Here is a 17,776-nt window from a genome sequence, read left to right on the forward strand (position 1 = left end):
TATTGCAATAAAACGGCAATTTCATACTTTAACCCCTAATATTTACATCGCTCCCTATTTACAAAATTGCATAGTGATATTTACAATACAATTTCGCAGCACTACACATTCTTTGATTGTTTACCTGCAATACTTATATAACATTATCGTTTCGATGTTCCAGTGGTTCAAATTACTTTGTACGTATGGTTTGGAAATACTGCACCTTGGATATGTTACATACTATTCATATGGAATATTATATTTATAAGGTAAGTAAGTGTTCTTCTATAATTTTGCAAGCTAGGACACGTTTCCACTGAGAGTCAGGCTCAATGAAGTAGACAAGACGAAGAGGCATTTTTTTTATAAATTGAACTTATTTACATGGTAATAAGACAAATATGGTACCTCAGTACAAACGTAGCGCGCTTTGTAAGTGAGTCTATAGAGTGTCAGTGGAATGGCGATTGATGGCATTTATTTAATCAATAACTGTTATGTATAATTATATTTGTATTGAATTGATATTCAATTATTTTTTTGTGAAATTACTCCACTAGTTTGTTATAATTATTAATACAAAGATCGAACACTCAGAAAAAATTTTCAATCCGGCCGGATTCGAAACGTCGTCTTCTAACAAACAGTGCCAGACGCTGTGCCAACTTTTTGACTTTCTATTGAATCAGTTCGCTTGAAAATCGATTGAAATAATCGACACAAAAAACTGCATCCCTAGTAGTCAAAGTCCATGGGATTGCAAGCAGGTTTTGGTCTAAAAAGATTTTTTGCATCGAAATTTGTAATATGTATGGAATTATACCAAATTCCGTATTTGCCGTTTCCGTCCACGATTTTGGCAGAAATAGATTAAAATCGGGCGCTTTAGGTAAAAGCACGGTAAAACCCCGGTTGATTGGGTTTTAACCCACTGCTCATCTCTGCTAGCGCGTATCGTCTCAAGCGTCATTCATTGCGCGACTAGAATTACTTTAAAATCTATCTTCAGTTTTTCTAGGTGAATAGTAAATTATCCCACGAATATCTCACGCTAAACCTCTAAATTCTTACAATAATGCCTTATTTTGCTTCTTTAGAGTACAAAAATTATAGTCTCACTTTTAAATTATTATGTATGGTGTATCATCATTAAGTTATATTTAATTTAATTTAAAATTTTCTATTTTACGTTTATCGTAATATTTTTTGTTACAAGACACAAAAGTAAATCTAACATTGCTACCATATAATCGCTTCTTTTTTGGATAACTAAGTTGACATCTCGAATTCGTTGTCGTTCAGCTATTAACCGCTAGATGGCAGCACATTGATCGAAATTTCAATATAAAATCAAAACATCGTAACTTGCAATAATAGGTATTAAACTTTCAACGATATGCCAACGGTGTAAAGTTTAAATTATATTGACAATTCAGAGTTTGTTATTTCTTTGTAAATTTGAAACTACGACCAATCGTTATCAAGATTTCATAGTGTTTCAAAATATGAATGTGTGAATTATGGTGACAGCGGTTCTGATAGTAATCGAGGTTTAAACCATTGTTTTTTTTGTCGTGGTTTTAGCAGTTTACGGTTGCTGCAGGAAAGTACAGAGTAATGAGTTACATAACCCCCATATTTGGTTTTATGTCGAACCACATCGAAATATGAATAACATGTTTTGGGTAATTGTTTCAGAATGACTGCAAAACAATTGATTTGTTGCTACAAAAGGCCCGTTTTAGTAAACTGCCGAGGTCTTGGGCCGTACAATAAAATCCTCAACTTCGTTCTCCTATCAAGTCCTATAGCGCACGTATGTACGAAAAACAATAAATAACGCACACACTCAACATAGCCCCGCACAAGGGAAACCCTGTGTCGCGGGTGCCATGGACACACTCATAGACAACCACAAATTACACCCAAACTCACGAGAGAAATAAATGTAGGCCATACAAATATTCCTTCCGGCCCGGGAATCGAACCTGGTACCTTTGAGTCCGGTAACCGTTCGGCCGCGGAGGCAGTTAGAGTCAGACAATATGTTTGAAATTATCGTCATAATGTAATAATACCACATAATATAATGTATAAGGCATTATTCATAGTGGCTGCGGGCGCGGGTGCGCGTACATCGAATGTACGTAGACGCTGATTGCGTTCACAGTGGCCACGCGCACCGCGGATAAAATCTATTGGCTCTGTCCGCCCGTACCTTTCACAGTGCATAGTCTAGCGTCTAGCGTCTGTTTGCGATTTCGACGTGTGAATCTACCCGTTCATAGCCGCTTCAGCTCTGTCAAAGGGAAGACGCCAAGATGATAAGCCCTAACGCTTTCGTTTTCGATGCACGTCTGTCTTCGCTAACGCACACATTAATAACAGTAGTATACTAAAAATAATCTGGAATGATCCCTATGACAGATAACAAAAATGTACTAAATCGTGAGAAAAAGTGAGAAACAAGCAAAAAAAACGTTTTTTTTTGTTTGAAAAATAATTACGTTTTTTACGACAGAGCATGCAAAAGTTTACTATACTCTGAGATGAAATCAAAGTAAAAAAATGTAATGTAAAATAGTGGAACTACTGAAAAGGGCTAAAAATTAATGCTAGATGTTTTATATTGTTTTTAAATTGTGTGCATTTAAAGACAAAATATTATCGAATTATATTTTTTATTTCAAACACCATATTTAATAAGATAATCTCGAAAAACGATTTCCTGCGGAAAGATTTTTATCCTATTGGCAAAGTTTCGGGGATGAACAACCTCTGGCTGTCCTTTTTGTTTATTCGATTTTTTATTTTTATTTGTTATTTAAACACGAATACTTTTAAGCAGGAGTGTGAATAATTTATTGCTATAATACTAATACCTTATTAAACTAAATATTTTTTGTATTAAGAATAATAAAATTAAAATAATAAATTGGTTCAGTGCTAAATGGCGTTAATTACAATGAATTAAAAAATAAAAAGTCATAATTATTAATACAAAGATCGAACACTCAGAAAAAACACTTAGAAAAAATTCCTTCGATCCGGTTGGATTCGAACCGACGTCTTCTTGCATACCGTGCCAGACGCTATACCAACTAAGCCATGGAACGAACCAACGGACCTCACGAATTTTTCTATGTGCTTGCGTCGTGTCTTTGTACTTGGTTTTTTCAACGACTTTTTAGTCGTAGCGCCATCTATGAGAAATCTTTGACAGATTTATCACCCAGTTAGTACCTTTACAGCTACCAGTCCTGGCGAGAGATGTCGCTATTCACTGTATTAATTAAATTTTTATTGAATTCATATTCAATTATTTTTTGTGAAATTACTCCACTAGTTTGTTATAATTATTAATACAAAGATCGAACACTCAGAAAAAACACTCAGAAAAAATTCCTTCGATCCGGTCGGATTCGAACCGACGTCTTCTTGCATACCGTGCCAGACGCTATACCAACTAAGCCACGGAACGAACCAACGGACCTCACGAATTTTTCTATGTGTCTTTGTACTTGGTTTTTTCAACGACTTTTTAGTCGTAGCGCCATCTATGAGAAATCTTTGACAGATTATCACCCAGTTAGTACCTTTACAATTATATATAATTATATTTATAATTATAACAAACTAGTGGAGTAATTTCACAAAAAATAATTGAATATCAATTCAATAAAAATTTAATTAATAAAAAGTCAGTTTTTGATTGATATGGATGGATAACGGGTCAGGTTGTCGGGTTGCATCCCCACCAGTGCATCGCAATTTTCTTCATTCAAATATCTGGCGGCTGCCGTTATTGAATGTGTACCATGCTGCGTATGCGTGTTGTTAAGTTTTGGTTTTTCTTTGTTGTTATGTTTGTGTTCGCTTGCGTTCGTGTCAACATAACCACAATGGAAGCAGAAAAAGGATCACGCCCTGCAATGTCTGTAACCGCGAAGGTAATGATAATAAATGCCTACTAGCATACATTTCAAACCTGGCCACTAAATGAATATTGGTCTTTGTGCAAGTGTGCCAACAAAACTGATAAAATTCTGGGGATAAATGAAAGAACCGTTCGAAGAATAGTTTGCAATGTCAATATTTGACATGTTAGCCACTAATATCGAAAACGAAACATAGTTTATGCTCCCAGTATAAAGAATATTCTAACATGTTTCTTTTGCGATTTTTCTATGGGCCGTGACCATTTTCATTTCCGTGTAATTTTTTAAATGAAAATATTTTATGACACAAGAAGATTCTAAAAAGTTTTGTAAATTGTTCAACCCAAAAGAGTATTGTTCCATTATAATTATTGTTCAAATCAGAATAGAGTAGAACCTGTTAATAAACGAACGTAGAAAAAAGGTTTAAGATCTGTGAGATGTCACTTTGACAGTGACAGTTGTTTGTTTACATCTTAGTTCCTTTATTTTTTCCATCCTCTAAGGTTTACATTTTTGGACTTCGACTTCATCTCAGAGTTTACATTACACCTCATTTGCTAGTTTATGGTAATTTAATGAATATGTATGGTGCGTGTATTCATTTTTAAAGTAAGAATTTTAATCGTAGGCCATGAATTGACTTCGTTTAATTACTACTTTGTTTAAAACCTATAAATTACAGATAATGATTTTTGAAATTTACTAAAATAGCTATTGAAATTGCATTTGAATTATAGTTATGGGTTTTAAGCCTACAATATAATACAAAACACTTCACACATCTACACATCGTTCAGAATGCGTCAGAAAAATAAACTATAATAATAAGGGAATCTTTGCTTTAAACATCGAGTATATAACCAAAAACAGACGAAATAAGGGCCATCCATCCCTGGCACCTCATCAGGCTAATGGGCCTTATATCACTTTCAAATATCAACTCTCGTTTGCGCTGAAATCACGAATTAGAAAGCTGAAATAGTACAGCGCCAACAACTGACCAGTGCGTACGTCTCCGTATATTCTAAAAATATTCTGAATTTATTGTAATAAAGATAATATCTCTAACTATGGGGGCTGTGCCATTCGATGCCGTAGAAAAAACAGCAAACATCTAATTACAAAACAAACGGAATTACAATTCATTGGTAATTTTGCAATTATCGTCCATTATAGTAAAACTCTAGTTAAACTGGTCGATTTTAAGTGAAACAATTGTCGACACTCGTCAATTGTTTCGAATTCGGGCTGGCCAATCGGAGCGCCACAGTTGTGACAGTAATGATTTGGCAGAATAGTTTTCAAACGAATTAAATGACATTTCGTCTCTGTTTCTGGTTATATACTCGACGAATGTAAATGATAATGACAACACGAATCAACATTACGGTGCTTTAACCATAGCAATTACACGCAGAGATGGGCAGTGGGTAAAAACACAATCAACGCGTCTGGAATTTAATCAAACTGCCGGGTGTTAACCCATTTCTGCCCAAAATCGTGAGCATAAACAGTGAATATGGAATTTGGTATAATTCCATACTTATTACAAAGTTACAAAGCTCGATGTAAGAAATAATCTCTTTTTAGACGAAAAGACCCTTTGTCGTCCTGTTTAGATTTGTTTGCTTTTTGCTTGATATGTGTTTTATTGGTAAATAGTAAATAAATAGTTAGATTTTAATTAGATTAACGTTGTTTGTTTTGTTGGAGACCTATATTCCGACAATGTTCTACAGAGAACACAAGCGGAGATTGAAAAACAGCTCTATGCTTCATCCTCTTCATGACTCATAGCTCATGATTTTTTAGTACATACATGATATCGTCGCCATTATGTAAGATATGATTTTCTATTGAAATGTGTGAATAAAGACCTATGTTTTTTTTTAATTTTAAAAAGAGGCAGCTCCACGCTATACTTTGCAATCCTGTGGATTCCCACTACTGTGAATTCTCATTACGATCCGATTATGAAGAGTTAAGTGACAATTTTGGGCGTTAACGAGTTTAAGCCTGATTTAAAGCCAGCGTTAACAAAGAGCCGGGTTAAAACCCGGGCGTTTGCCCATCTCTGGATATTCGAGAGTAACTGCTGTAGTTACGCTGCAAATTCAATAATATAAGTATAAATAATATAAGTGTAAATATAGTAATATAAGAAATAACAAAGTAATAACATTAAATCCCTCTCCTGTGAAAGTCGGTTTAGCGAAAATATGCGCTTTTCACCAATGCTACATACGAGGATTTGCACTATCCCCGACGTTATGTCATTAGATTCTGGTACATTAACATTATGTAATTTTTTTTTGGGTGCGGTTCGTAATATATAACAACAAATGACATATTTTTAGTCGATATAACGCTCAACAGATATAATTAATTTATGGTATACAGACATTTGACATATTCTTGTATGATATAAAGGTCACTGGGTATAATAGACGACTGATAGAACAACTTTCAGTCTAATATACCGATGGCATAATGTTATATAAACACTTCAGATATAACATCATTGCTAGTTGGTTCGTCTCCTCCTGTGGGTGTAGGTTAGGTTAGGTTAGTACTTATGCCAATTGTTCAATCATTATGCCACTTAATCATTATGTCTAATGTTTGTTATACTGAAGGTTCATTATATACATTGAAATGTGGTGGTGGAGTGGTTATATCCTTAGAAATTATATCTAATGTTGTTATACACAGTGAAAATAGATTATTTGTTGTTATATCTTCCATTACACACCCAATTTTTTTACAGGCCTTCAGCAACTCACGGATGGACCTCTTTTGGAAACATGTTTTTCACACCAAGGTATTATTACCTATATATATATAACAAAATAAAGGATCGACATACAGCTATATACCCCATTAGTACAGACGGATCAATTTATCTGTAATAACCTCAGTACAGAGTACTAAAAAAACCGACCTGAAAAATTTGTGGAATTACATCTATTTGCCAAGTTTTTTTTTGAAGTCGGTTACCGGAAAGTGGAATATTTTCTTACTTACTTAGAGGTGGAATATTTTCTTTAAATTTAAATGGGACTTACTACTAAGGTTAAAAAAATCATTAAAATTGATTAACAAATATACAAAAAAAAAATTACATTTGAATTTAGAACCTTCTCCTTTTTTTGAAGTCCGTTAAAAAGAGTTACGGTCCAAAGCACCGTGGCATCTGATTAAATGTTTTTCAACATCATAAACTTATATTTAGGCCCCCAAGGAGAGATAAATAAAAGTGGAAACGGACGTGTTATCTATCGTCAGTTGCTCAATTGCAGTGCAGTTTACTCATTATAAATACTTGAAAATCCAACTGGACCCACCAGTGGAACCAAGAGTGGAACCAACAGTTCGGAAGAATTTTTTCTGATGACATAATATGTTGATTGACAAGAAAATGCGATGATAATTGTCTCGATCACAAATTTACTCTTGTTTGATTATGCGTGTCGATCATAAAAAAACGAGCAAATCATGTACCTTTAGATACAGGTCTAAACAACTGAAATATCATACACAGTGTGTCCCTTAAAGCGACGAGTTAGTCACGTCTTTCTAGCTACCACGAATTTAAGCCATTAAAACCTATTTATATAATTATGCCTATTTAGTCATAATTATATTTCGTACCCTTGGATGATTTGACTAGTTCACCTGGGTGGACCACGGGCCAATGTATTTTTCCCGTAGCTCACCTCTAAGCTAAACAATTACTTGTAACTTCTTATAAAATAAAACCGACCTCTAAAGCTTATGGAATTACATATATTTGGTACTTACTAGTTATTACATATAAGTTTTATTGAAATTGGTTAACGGAAAGTGGGTGAAATCAAATAACCCGGATCATCCCCTAATTTGCCACCATTTTCTATTAAACCAACGTTTTCTATTAAACCTAACTTAATCTAACCTTTTTTTTTATTACCGTGAGGAAAATGCGTTACGCATTCCCCGCCGCTGAGAGACGCCGGGGATATGTGGGACTCTCTCCTGGAGACTATGTCGATCCCCAAGAGCATACCCACTAAAAACCTCACGATGTTCCTGCGCGCACCTGGCGCCGGAGCCGCCGGGTCCCTTTCAGATGCTACCGCGACTCCGGTGGTGCTGGTCCGCCTGTGGGCGGACCCCTACACCATCGCCCCCTTGATCACGGGGGGCGACCTGCACGGAGATGCCCCGGAACATTTGGGGCATCTACCGGCGGCGGAGGCCTGTGCAATGCAGGGGCAGGGTCTCCCAACCCCGCACCCTGCTGGCCTCCGCTGATGGGACGCAGGCGGTCGGCGAAGAGCCGTCGCATGCGTCCTCTCCGCCGACGCCGAATGGGGTCCGAGAGGGCGCTGTCTTCGCGGACCCGTTCGGCTGTCTCCTTCTGCGACATCACGTCCTCGCAGAAGGAGACAACTTAATCTAACCTAACCGAACCAAATCGTGTCTTTGCGATAAACATCCAACATATACTTCGGATCTTTTTGTATTTGGCTTTCAACGACTCATTGGCAAGGCTGGTAGCTGCAAATTTTCTAACTGGGTGACTAAATACTTCCATAGATTTCTCATAGATGGCGCTACGGCTAAAAAGTAGTTGAAAATCAAATACAAGACACGACAACAAGCACATAGAGAAATTCGTGAAGTCCGCTGGTTCGTTCCGTTGCGTAGTTGGCATAGCGTCTGACACGGTTTGCTAGAAGACGTCGGTTCGAATCCGGCTGGATCGAAGGAATTTTTTAAGTTATCGAAGGAATTTTTTAGTAATAATTTAAGTGTTCGTCATCTTTGTTTTAATAATTATAACAAACTAGTGGAGTAAATTCACAAACAATAATTGAATATCAATATAAATTTCATATATATTTTTTGTACTTGATGCCCAAAGGTGCTTTTTAATTGCAGAATTATTCCATAGTAAACGCTAGCAGGATACAATACAACTTGATGCCTGCAAAATATAAAACAGATACTTGTCTATACCCTGGTAAGTCAACAGCAGACTTTGCGAGATTAAAACTATGGTGAAACGAAAACTTTACACTATATTTATGTAATTATGACGTTGCCTTTGCTCATAATATTTATTAAAACTTTCAATCTTTATACAGTGTGTTGTTTGCATTATCGTCATATTTAAGAAATTAATAATAGAAATAAGATGCTAAATCCATTGACTTACAATTATATGGACGTCGGGTCCGCGCTAAAAAGTGTCCGAACTTATAGGGCGTTAAAATCGTATACAGAGCGTCATTCACGCTCTAGTCTTCGTTTGTTCGACTGACAGCGAAGCAAGCAAAATTAGACAGTACTGCGATGACATTACAATTTAAATTCAACGTTTTAGCTTTATCATATTCTTTTACATGTCACTACGTTTAAATAGGTTGACTTGGGACATTTTTTTCGTGGTTTTTGTATTAGACCCGTCGTCCATTTATTTGTAAGTCAATGGCTAAATCATCTAAAAATACGAAAAATATATTCTCTTCAATATTCTGGCTAATTGTATTTAGTAAAGTTTTGCAAAATTCTCTTTAAGTCGTAACCTTTATCTTTAACCTATTTTTTAAATTATGATTATGTACTCGTATTGTTATAATTTACTAATTATTTACATTAATTAGAAAAGTTGACTGCAAAAAGTTTTAAATTCGGAAAAATAGATTCATTTCCTATGTGTAACAATAGGTAGGGAAGAACTCGATATGCAAAAAGCTTTTTGTAACTTAAATTTGGTACTTACCAACTTTAGGTTACATGAAAGTATTGCTAGAAGTACCTACCTCCACAGCTGGTGGCTGGCTTCGGTACGAAGAGATTCGCACGTTAGTTTCGTTTCAACTTAGCACATTTGACTTTACAACTTTGAAAGCAGAGATTATTTTTGCGCGCGTGTCTTTGACACTCGTAATATCCTCTGCGTAAATTAAACGTTTCACATCATGCCATAAGAATTGTCATGCACTTGCACTTGATGGTAAAGCAGGTTTTGGTGAACCTGGTAGTGGTTCTTTTTTGCACTAACTCTTGTTTGCAAACCAAACCACGTAGCATTTCGTGAGAGACTCAGGACATAGACGCAGTACGGGAGGCAAGGTCGACTGATCTTACCAATCGCGCGCTCGATACGGTACTCCCCCGCCGTCGCTACGCGCGCTCCACCACCAAATAGAACCAAAACGCGTTTCTGCGCATTTAAAGTCATTGTCCAAGAATTTTGCCGGTACCTGTGCAACTCAATGATCTTTTGGATTAAGCATGTTTTCCGCAATTAAATAAAAAAATAAGAATTTAGGATTTTTTTTCCGCGTTATTTTTTTAATGACGGTGATGATTATGATTTGGGTTCAATTTAGATCGACCTCTGTAATTATGGCGAGAATGCAAGACAACACATTTTATACTTCTTCTATTTCAAAATTTTCACTTTAAAAAACTCGAAAGAAACAGAGGTTACGAACATAAACAGAAATTGTTTATAAATTTCTCACTCATTCACATAATGTTTTCCTTTAGTATTAGTATTAATATTAAGTGGATATTATTAACTTATATATTGGACGTATTATATACATATATTACCAGTCACTCGCTCAAGGTTATAAGTGCATAATACACTCAGCGTACCGACGTGGGCACATTCGCTCATACAAGTGTTTCATTTATGAGCATTCGGCTCCGCACGACTGCGTACGGCAGGCAACGTTATTTTCACATCTTTGAGCGCGTGCTTAGGTTCCTATTTCCTCGTAGCGAGCGCCTGCTGCCATTGGTCAGATTTAGTAGGCTATTATAGCGTAGGTATTTTCGATTTTGTATGAGAGTGATGTATCTGTTACGTAGTAACTATTACGTAATCTGTGGTATTACTTCCCTGAAGCTTAGGTAAATATTATTATTATTATTATTATTCATTTATTCATCAGATAACAAAAGATCCATTGTGTTAGTAACATACTTATATCTATGTTAGTTTATATATATACAAATGAACTTTTAATATGCCACCTGACCGCAACATTCCATCACCGCTCCGCGGCTCCGTTAGAAATCGCAGAACAGTGACTCATAAATGTACAGTCAAGCCTACACGAGATCATTTTTAAGATACTGTTGGTGCTGCCCCTCACCCTGCGCACCAATGATGCACACCTTTTACGCATTGTTGCGTAAAAGCAATCAACGCGCGCCGATGCGAACATCCCCGATGCACTGCAATGTCGAGGCAGCCCCAACAATACCCTAAAAGCATTATTATATTGTACTCGGAGGGCATCGTGCGACATTCTGGTGTATCTAGACCACAGGCTGCACGTGTAAAAAGTAGTACAATACGCTCTGAAAAGTGTGAGTTTCACGTCATAGGAACACCGTGCAAACCTGCGAGCTATCATGTTCGCTCTTCGCGATAATGCCCTCCTTTCCCTCTCAATATCATCGTTGTCCTTGAGGTCAGCCGTAACAATATGTCCCAGATATTTAAATTTATTTACCCTTTGAAGGGGTACACCATTCAGTTTCACGGGAGGTACAAATGATATTTTACTGCCGCCGGCCTCAAAGACCATAACCTCACTCTTCTTGACGTTATACAACAATCCATGTTCTCTTGCATATTCCTCGCATATAGCTACTAGTTTTTTCAGACCACAGATAGACGCACTCAGCAAAACCATGTCGTCTGCGTAGCTAACATTGTTGACGCATACTCCGTCGACATGGCATCCGACATGCGTGCCGCTGAGCGCACCTATCAGCCCATTTACATACACGTTGAAGAGCGCTGGTGAGGTCAACCCTCCCTGTCTCACCCCACACTCCAACGCATATGATCTCGACAGTGACCCTGCCCATTTGACATTGTTTACCTGGCCTCCATACCAGTATCTTAGAATATTAATGATTTCCGATGGGACATGTGCGTCTATTAGTTTCTTCCATAGTAAATCGTAGGAGACCAGGTCAAACGCCCTTGAAAGGTCGAGGAAACATGCAAAAACATCTGTTTTTCGATTTGTGTAGTAGTTAACGGTATGCTTGAGGCATAAGATTGCACTTTCTGTTGATAGTCCAGGTCTAAACCCGAATTGGTTATCGTGCAGTTGTAAGTATTTATTCAAATGCGTCTCAAGCACACCGTCAAACACTTTTGCAAGTACAGTAGCCAACGAGATAGGCCTATAATTATTCACATCTGAGATGTCACCAGTTTTATTTTTTAGTATAGGTACCACAATAGTTCGTATCATTTCCGCCGGTAGGTACGCGTGCCCAATGCACAGTGTAAACAATATAGCTAACAGTTTAGGCATTTCCGAGCCCGCGTATCGCAGATGCTCAATGCTGAGGCAATCATGGCCAGGGGATTTGCCTCTTTTCATATTTTTAATTATATCAGTGATATCCTTAGGAGTAATTTCAATGCCTAGCTCTGTAATTGCCCCAACATTGACACCAGACGACCGCGATTGCCCCAAGGGCGACTTTACAGCAAAATGGTCGAGAAAAAGGTTTGCAATTCCAGTAGGGTCGCTGACGCCACCAACACTGACAGGGAGCCCCGGCCTTAAATTTAATTGGTTAGTACTTTTCCAGAACGAACGAAAGTCATTGCGAGAATGATGATTGACTAGAATATCCATTTTTATTTGCTCTTCATGATCTTGGGCCCATTTAAGTCGAGACTTAAATATCTTTTTACTTTCGTACATGTCATCGTACAGACGGCCTGATTGCGGTTCACCATAAGAAGACCAAATCAAAAATTTTTGCCTAGCCTCCCTGTGTGCTTCGGCTACATGCTTATTCCAGCCTACAACTCTCTTTCTGTTCCTACGCACGACACTATTTTTACTATACACAGCAGCCTTACTTAACACAGAAACAATTTTGTTATACAATTCATCTATTATATAACGGTGACTTGTATCATTACAATTTTTGTTAGAACACTGACCGAGTGCTTCTGGAAAATCAATACGTTTAAGATTACTATCACATGTTTCATAGTACAAGTCTATCTGTTCAGTACTTCTAACGCCCCATAATATCTTATTATTTTGTACACGTGATTGACAATTTATTTTTGATTGTACGCCTTTTAACGTACACTCGATCACCACCGGAAAATGATCAGACCATAAAACATCATGTTTTATATACACACTTAATACTGTAGAAACGGCTGCCTCTGTGACCACACAGTGATCGAGCCATCTTTTGCAACCATACACTTCGCTTATGTATGTATAACTATTAGATTGCAAACCAAGTAATTTTGTATCAATACATAGCCATTGCTGCTCTCTACAGAACCCTTCAAGTTCATCATAAAATTTCTCAGATGGGTGGGCATTAAAATCGCCCATAATGTACACAGATTCAATATTATAACTGTCTATAATAGCACTCACCGCGCTACACGTATCTATAAAGTCCGCTAGATTAGCACTCGAGTCGGTTGGCATATAAACACTCATGACTAAAATCGTTTTTTCACTCAGCACTATCTTAATCGCACAAATACGGGGATTATTACACTGCACAACAGAAACATTGTTAAATGCACTTCGTTTCCACAGTAGAGCCACTCCACCATAGGGTCTACCGCGTAACATACCTGCGGCTGAGTCAATTGCTGAGGTTCCTGTGCTGCAGAAGTCGTCATGTATGCTATTTAAATACGGAATTTCCTCCAGTGTCAGCCAAGTTTCCTGCAGCGCAATAACATCAGAACAAGTGCATAGGTCTCTAATTCCGTCTATAGAACGTTTTACATTCTTACAATTATATGTAACAAATCGGTATAAAGACCTATCCATTAATGTCCCGGTTAAAATCGCCGATTAGGGAACTTTTCTCAGTTCGCTCAAAAGTATTCGGTCTAAAATGTACAAACCGTCGAAAAACGATACCCTTAGGCCATAATTTGTCATCCAAAAAGATATGCACTTTATTCACAGGCACAAAAAATTTATAGGCGTCGTGCGCACTATGTCTTTTGATTGATATTTTTTGTAACGCGACACTTTCATTAACCTTTCTGTGAATATAATTCGTTATGTCTGTTTGGGTTGTATCCTTATGTACATTAGTTATAAATATAGGCGTTTTCTTTTCAGCCGCTTTAAATCTCTCGCCTGTCTCAAAAGCAATGCCCGATTTCGCGGCAAATCTTTTATTTAACTTACGCCTTTGTACTAAGGTCCAGTTTCCCTCCTCATTACGATTAGTTTCATTTGATTCAGTTGTAATCGTATTTTGTGCTGCGATCATCGAGTAAGAATGTTTACTTGTATTCCCATTATATAAAACATTTCCGATCACCTGTTCGGCCGGCTCGGTCATTGACAAATGTGACGTCACACCGTCTCCGCTGTGGCTAGCTTGAATTGCGGGCTGTTGCGCGCTGTGCGAATATAGCATCGTTGACTTTTTTTTGTTTTTACCCTCATCGTGATTTTCATTTATTATATTTTTATTTGTATTTTTCACGTTTGGAAAATCTTGCGTCTCTTGAGACTTTTGCTGCACCTCGTCATCACTCAGGGTAGTCTCATTGAGCTGAGACAGTCCCATCGGACCACTATCACTATACGCTCCTCGTTTGATATTTACATTGCATATCGATGGGGGTAGTGATGAATATTTCATGTCCATAAACTCTTTTCTCATATCTTCCAGCTGATGTGTTGTTGCATAGGACGCCTTTATGTCCTTTATCTCCTCTTGCACCAGGACCAAATCCTTAAGGAGCTTAGACACGTCTAGATGGTCGAACGTGACAGGAGGAAGTAAGTCTAAATTCCGAGCAACAAAGACGGGCATCATCTCGGAGTCTGTGTATTTCATCGTACTGATGATATCGGTCAGGTCGCGATTCTCCTTTCCATCACCTTTGCGCACAATTTTTCGTACATCGCATGGCAGCGATTCAAACAGTAACGACTTTGATTTTGCAATTTGTTTACTAGAATACACTGAAAGGCATATTCTCACTAAACTTTCATTATCAATTACTGATAGTTTATTTTGTATGTACGCAAGTAATTCATCTATAACGATATTACAGCGGTTACACTTCACTATCGAACTCATTTTACGTAAACAACGACCGCACTTTTATGCGACCGCTCACCGCGCGACGTAGAACGAAACTGTAAAATATATAATATAATATAATATAAATATGTAAAATATACTCTGTTCATTCTGGGGTACTAGCTAGTACACCCTAATACATAAAAAAGTTGATATAATTGAGCGATGGTCTTTATATGTTATGTATAAGAGTTCGTCTTGAGAAATTAATATAACGCGCATAATAACGCGCAGGCACTCATAGCCCTGCTCTAGGGAAACCCTGTGTCGCGGGTGCCATGGACACATACATAGAACACCACAAATTACACCCAAGCTCACGAGAGAAATAAATGTGGGCCATACAAATATTTCTCCCGGCCCGGTAATCGAACCTCACCCGGTAATCAGACCTCTGCGTGGCTAGCAATCCAGAAAGGCAACCGTTCGGCCACGGAGGCAGTTGTCAAGGCACATGGGACTTGTGAACTTATGTCTCAGGGTGGCACAGTGGCAGTGCCCCTTATATGATCTTTGCAATTTAATGCTCTGAGTGGCAGTGTAAGTGCTTTGGACAGGCGTGTCGCTTACCAGCAGGCGCACGAATTGGTCGTCCCGTCACTTGGTGTCATAAAATAAAATTATGATCTTTTCCAGAAGTAATAGTAACGTATTGTAAGGTAATTACGTGTCTTGATTTTCAGCAAAGTACAGACACTATTACCCTCTGGAGGAACTGACGATGCCGTGGCCTTTCCACTGGATGAATATAAGCAGCAACGTGACTCAAATTGTGACCACTTACAATCGATATATTGTCGAATTGAACCAAATTGCCGATATAGTAAAATACACTGTAAGTTGCATCTGATTTTACGATTGTTGTAAGCTGTATTTGTTACGGGTTTGCTGTAAGCTGCATCCTGTTACACGACAGCTGTAAGCTGCATCTATTTCACTTTTGGTGTAAGCTGCATCTTATTTACGATTAATGTAACGTGCCTCTAATTAGAATTACATTAAGCCGGATTTTTACTAGGAAATAATTGTTGCGCGTCATAACGCCCGGTATGAACAGAACAACGGAAGACAACGCCACACGTCGCACACACATGTAAATAACACACACGTGTCTACACCTGTAAATAATTATGTTAGTGTATAACTTAACTATCAAAGCCCCAAATAAATAAGAAGTAAAAAAATGTATTTATGGGCCTTATAACCTGAGAATATAATAAATAAAAAAAAAGAAAAACAAGTAGTGTAAATCCATACAAACGTAGAAGCGCAACAGTATGTATGCACAGGGTCAAAATTGTTAACGCTTTTAAAATTTTATAACTACTGACAAATGGTGAAATTACAGTCACATGGGACTTATCAGCTTATGTGTATGGAGTTCTCTCAGATCTTTGCGATTCAAAGCTTTGAGTGGTACTGCAACTGTTATGGACAGGCGCGTATCACTTGATATTGTAAAAAAAAAGCAGTTCATGGAGATCAGTTATTTAGTTTTTGTATTATATTATGTAATATGCATGTTACGCACCTTTAGAATGAATGTAACCTAATTAAAAATGACAGTAAAAATCATTTGAACTGACCATTTGAAGCTCGAATGGCACAGACCCGTAAATTTTTACACACGCCTATACTTGGTAGTCTTTCTTTCACAATTAAAACGGCTTAATCTTCAAAAAGGTCATAACATTTTGCTTAGCTGGTAAAAGTAACGGACTTAATTCTTGTCGGGTCAAATGAATACAAAAAATTTAATAAAAAAAGTGACCTTACAGCGACTGGTTTTTGTAAGTTAATTAAAAAAAATTAGAAATAATTTTTGTGGTTATAAAGCTGAGTATTTCATTATTATTTTTCAGGACTAAGAAGGTTAGGTTATGTTACTATTAATACTTCAAGAGTAATTAATTAAATAATGTAAAAATGTCAATTTCAATTTCTTTTTACGTATTCTCAAATAGTTGGAATTTTGTGTTGGGTCTCTTTTGTTCTGAGGTGCGATTAGTCCTTATGTCATATCCTATATGGGTCACAGTTGCTTGATCTAAATAAATAAATAACATTTTGATCTGTGTTTGGAAGATCTTTGTATTAATAAACACTACTTTTATTCTGTCTTCGTCTGTCAAGTTTTCTTTTTTATTGCAGCACTCATTCATTGTCATACTACTGCTTCTGTACATTCACATGCCATCTAAATCGGAATTCGTGGAAGCGAGATCGTTTAAAGAAGACGAAATTAAAAGATACGGTACCCACGAAGCATTTATGATATTAGATGATGAACCACTAGACATTATGCAATAATAGGTAAACAATGTAAATAAAACCATCTTTGAGATGCTTCTGAGGCTCAATTTACAGTGCCGCAGGAACTGAATGAATTTTTTCATAGCATACTGAACTTTATATTAATTGTTGTACTTTTTAGAACTAGAAAAAACGTAAACAAAGAAGCAGTGATCGTAAACATTTTTAATCATAAAACAAATTACAATAAGGGGAACGTTCATCATCATCAACCTTTTAAACGTCCCACTGCAGGGCGCGGTTCTCCTCTCAGGCGATATTCCGTCACGCTGGCCCATTTTTCGAAGGTTGTGAACCTTTTTCAATGTGCGGATTCTTCACCGAAAAGTTCATGGTACATTTCAAATTAAATTTCGTACATAAATTCCAAAAACCACAGGATTTCATGACAGTGAATGACACCATGTTATTATTTG

The 17,776-nt window shown here is 37.1% G+C and overlaps 1 protein-coding gene across 1 annotated transcript in view; it reads left to right on the forward strand.

The window, feature by feature from the left end:
- The window catches only part of LOC113232162 (anoctamin-5-like), a 74,872-nt gene extending 57,423 nt beyond the window's left edge, over positions 1 to 17,449 (forward strand). The window contains exons 20-25 of the mRNA XM_026466799.1: positions 164 to 251; positions 1,681 to 1,798; positions 6,691 to 6,744; positions 8,847 to 8,928; positions 15,731 to 15,882; positions 17,199 to 17,449. Coding sequence (XP_026322584.1) covers positions 164 to 251; positions 1,681 to 1,798; positions 6,691 to 6,744; positions 8,847 to 8,928; positions 15,731 to 15,882; positions 17,199 to 17,357 — 653 coding nt within the window. The 3' untranslated portion in view covers positions 17,358 to 17,449. The remainder of the gene's footprint in view (positions 1 to 163; positions 252 to 1,680; positions 1,799 to 6,690; positions 6,745 to 8,846; positions 8,929 to 15,730; positions 15,883 to 17,198) is intronic.
- The last annotated feature ends 327 nt before the right edge of the window (positions 17,450 to 17,776 follow it).

This window comes from Hyposmocoma kahamanoa, unplaced genomic scaffold, assembly GCF_003589595.1.
Source record: "Hyposmocoma kahamanoa isolate Upper Pololo Valley unplaced genomic scaffold, ASM358959v1 67, whole genome shotgun sequence".
NCBI lineage: Eukaryota > Metazoa > Arthropoda > Insecta > Lepidoptera > Cosmopterigidae > Hyposmocoma > Hyposmocoma kahamanoa.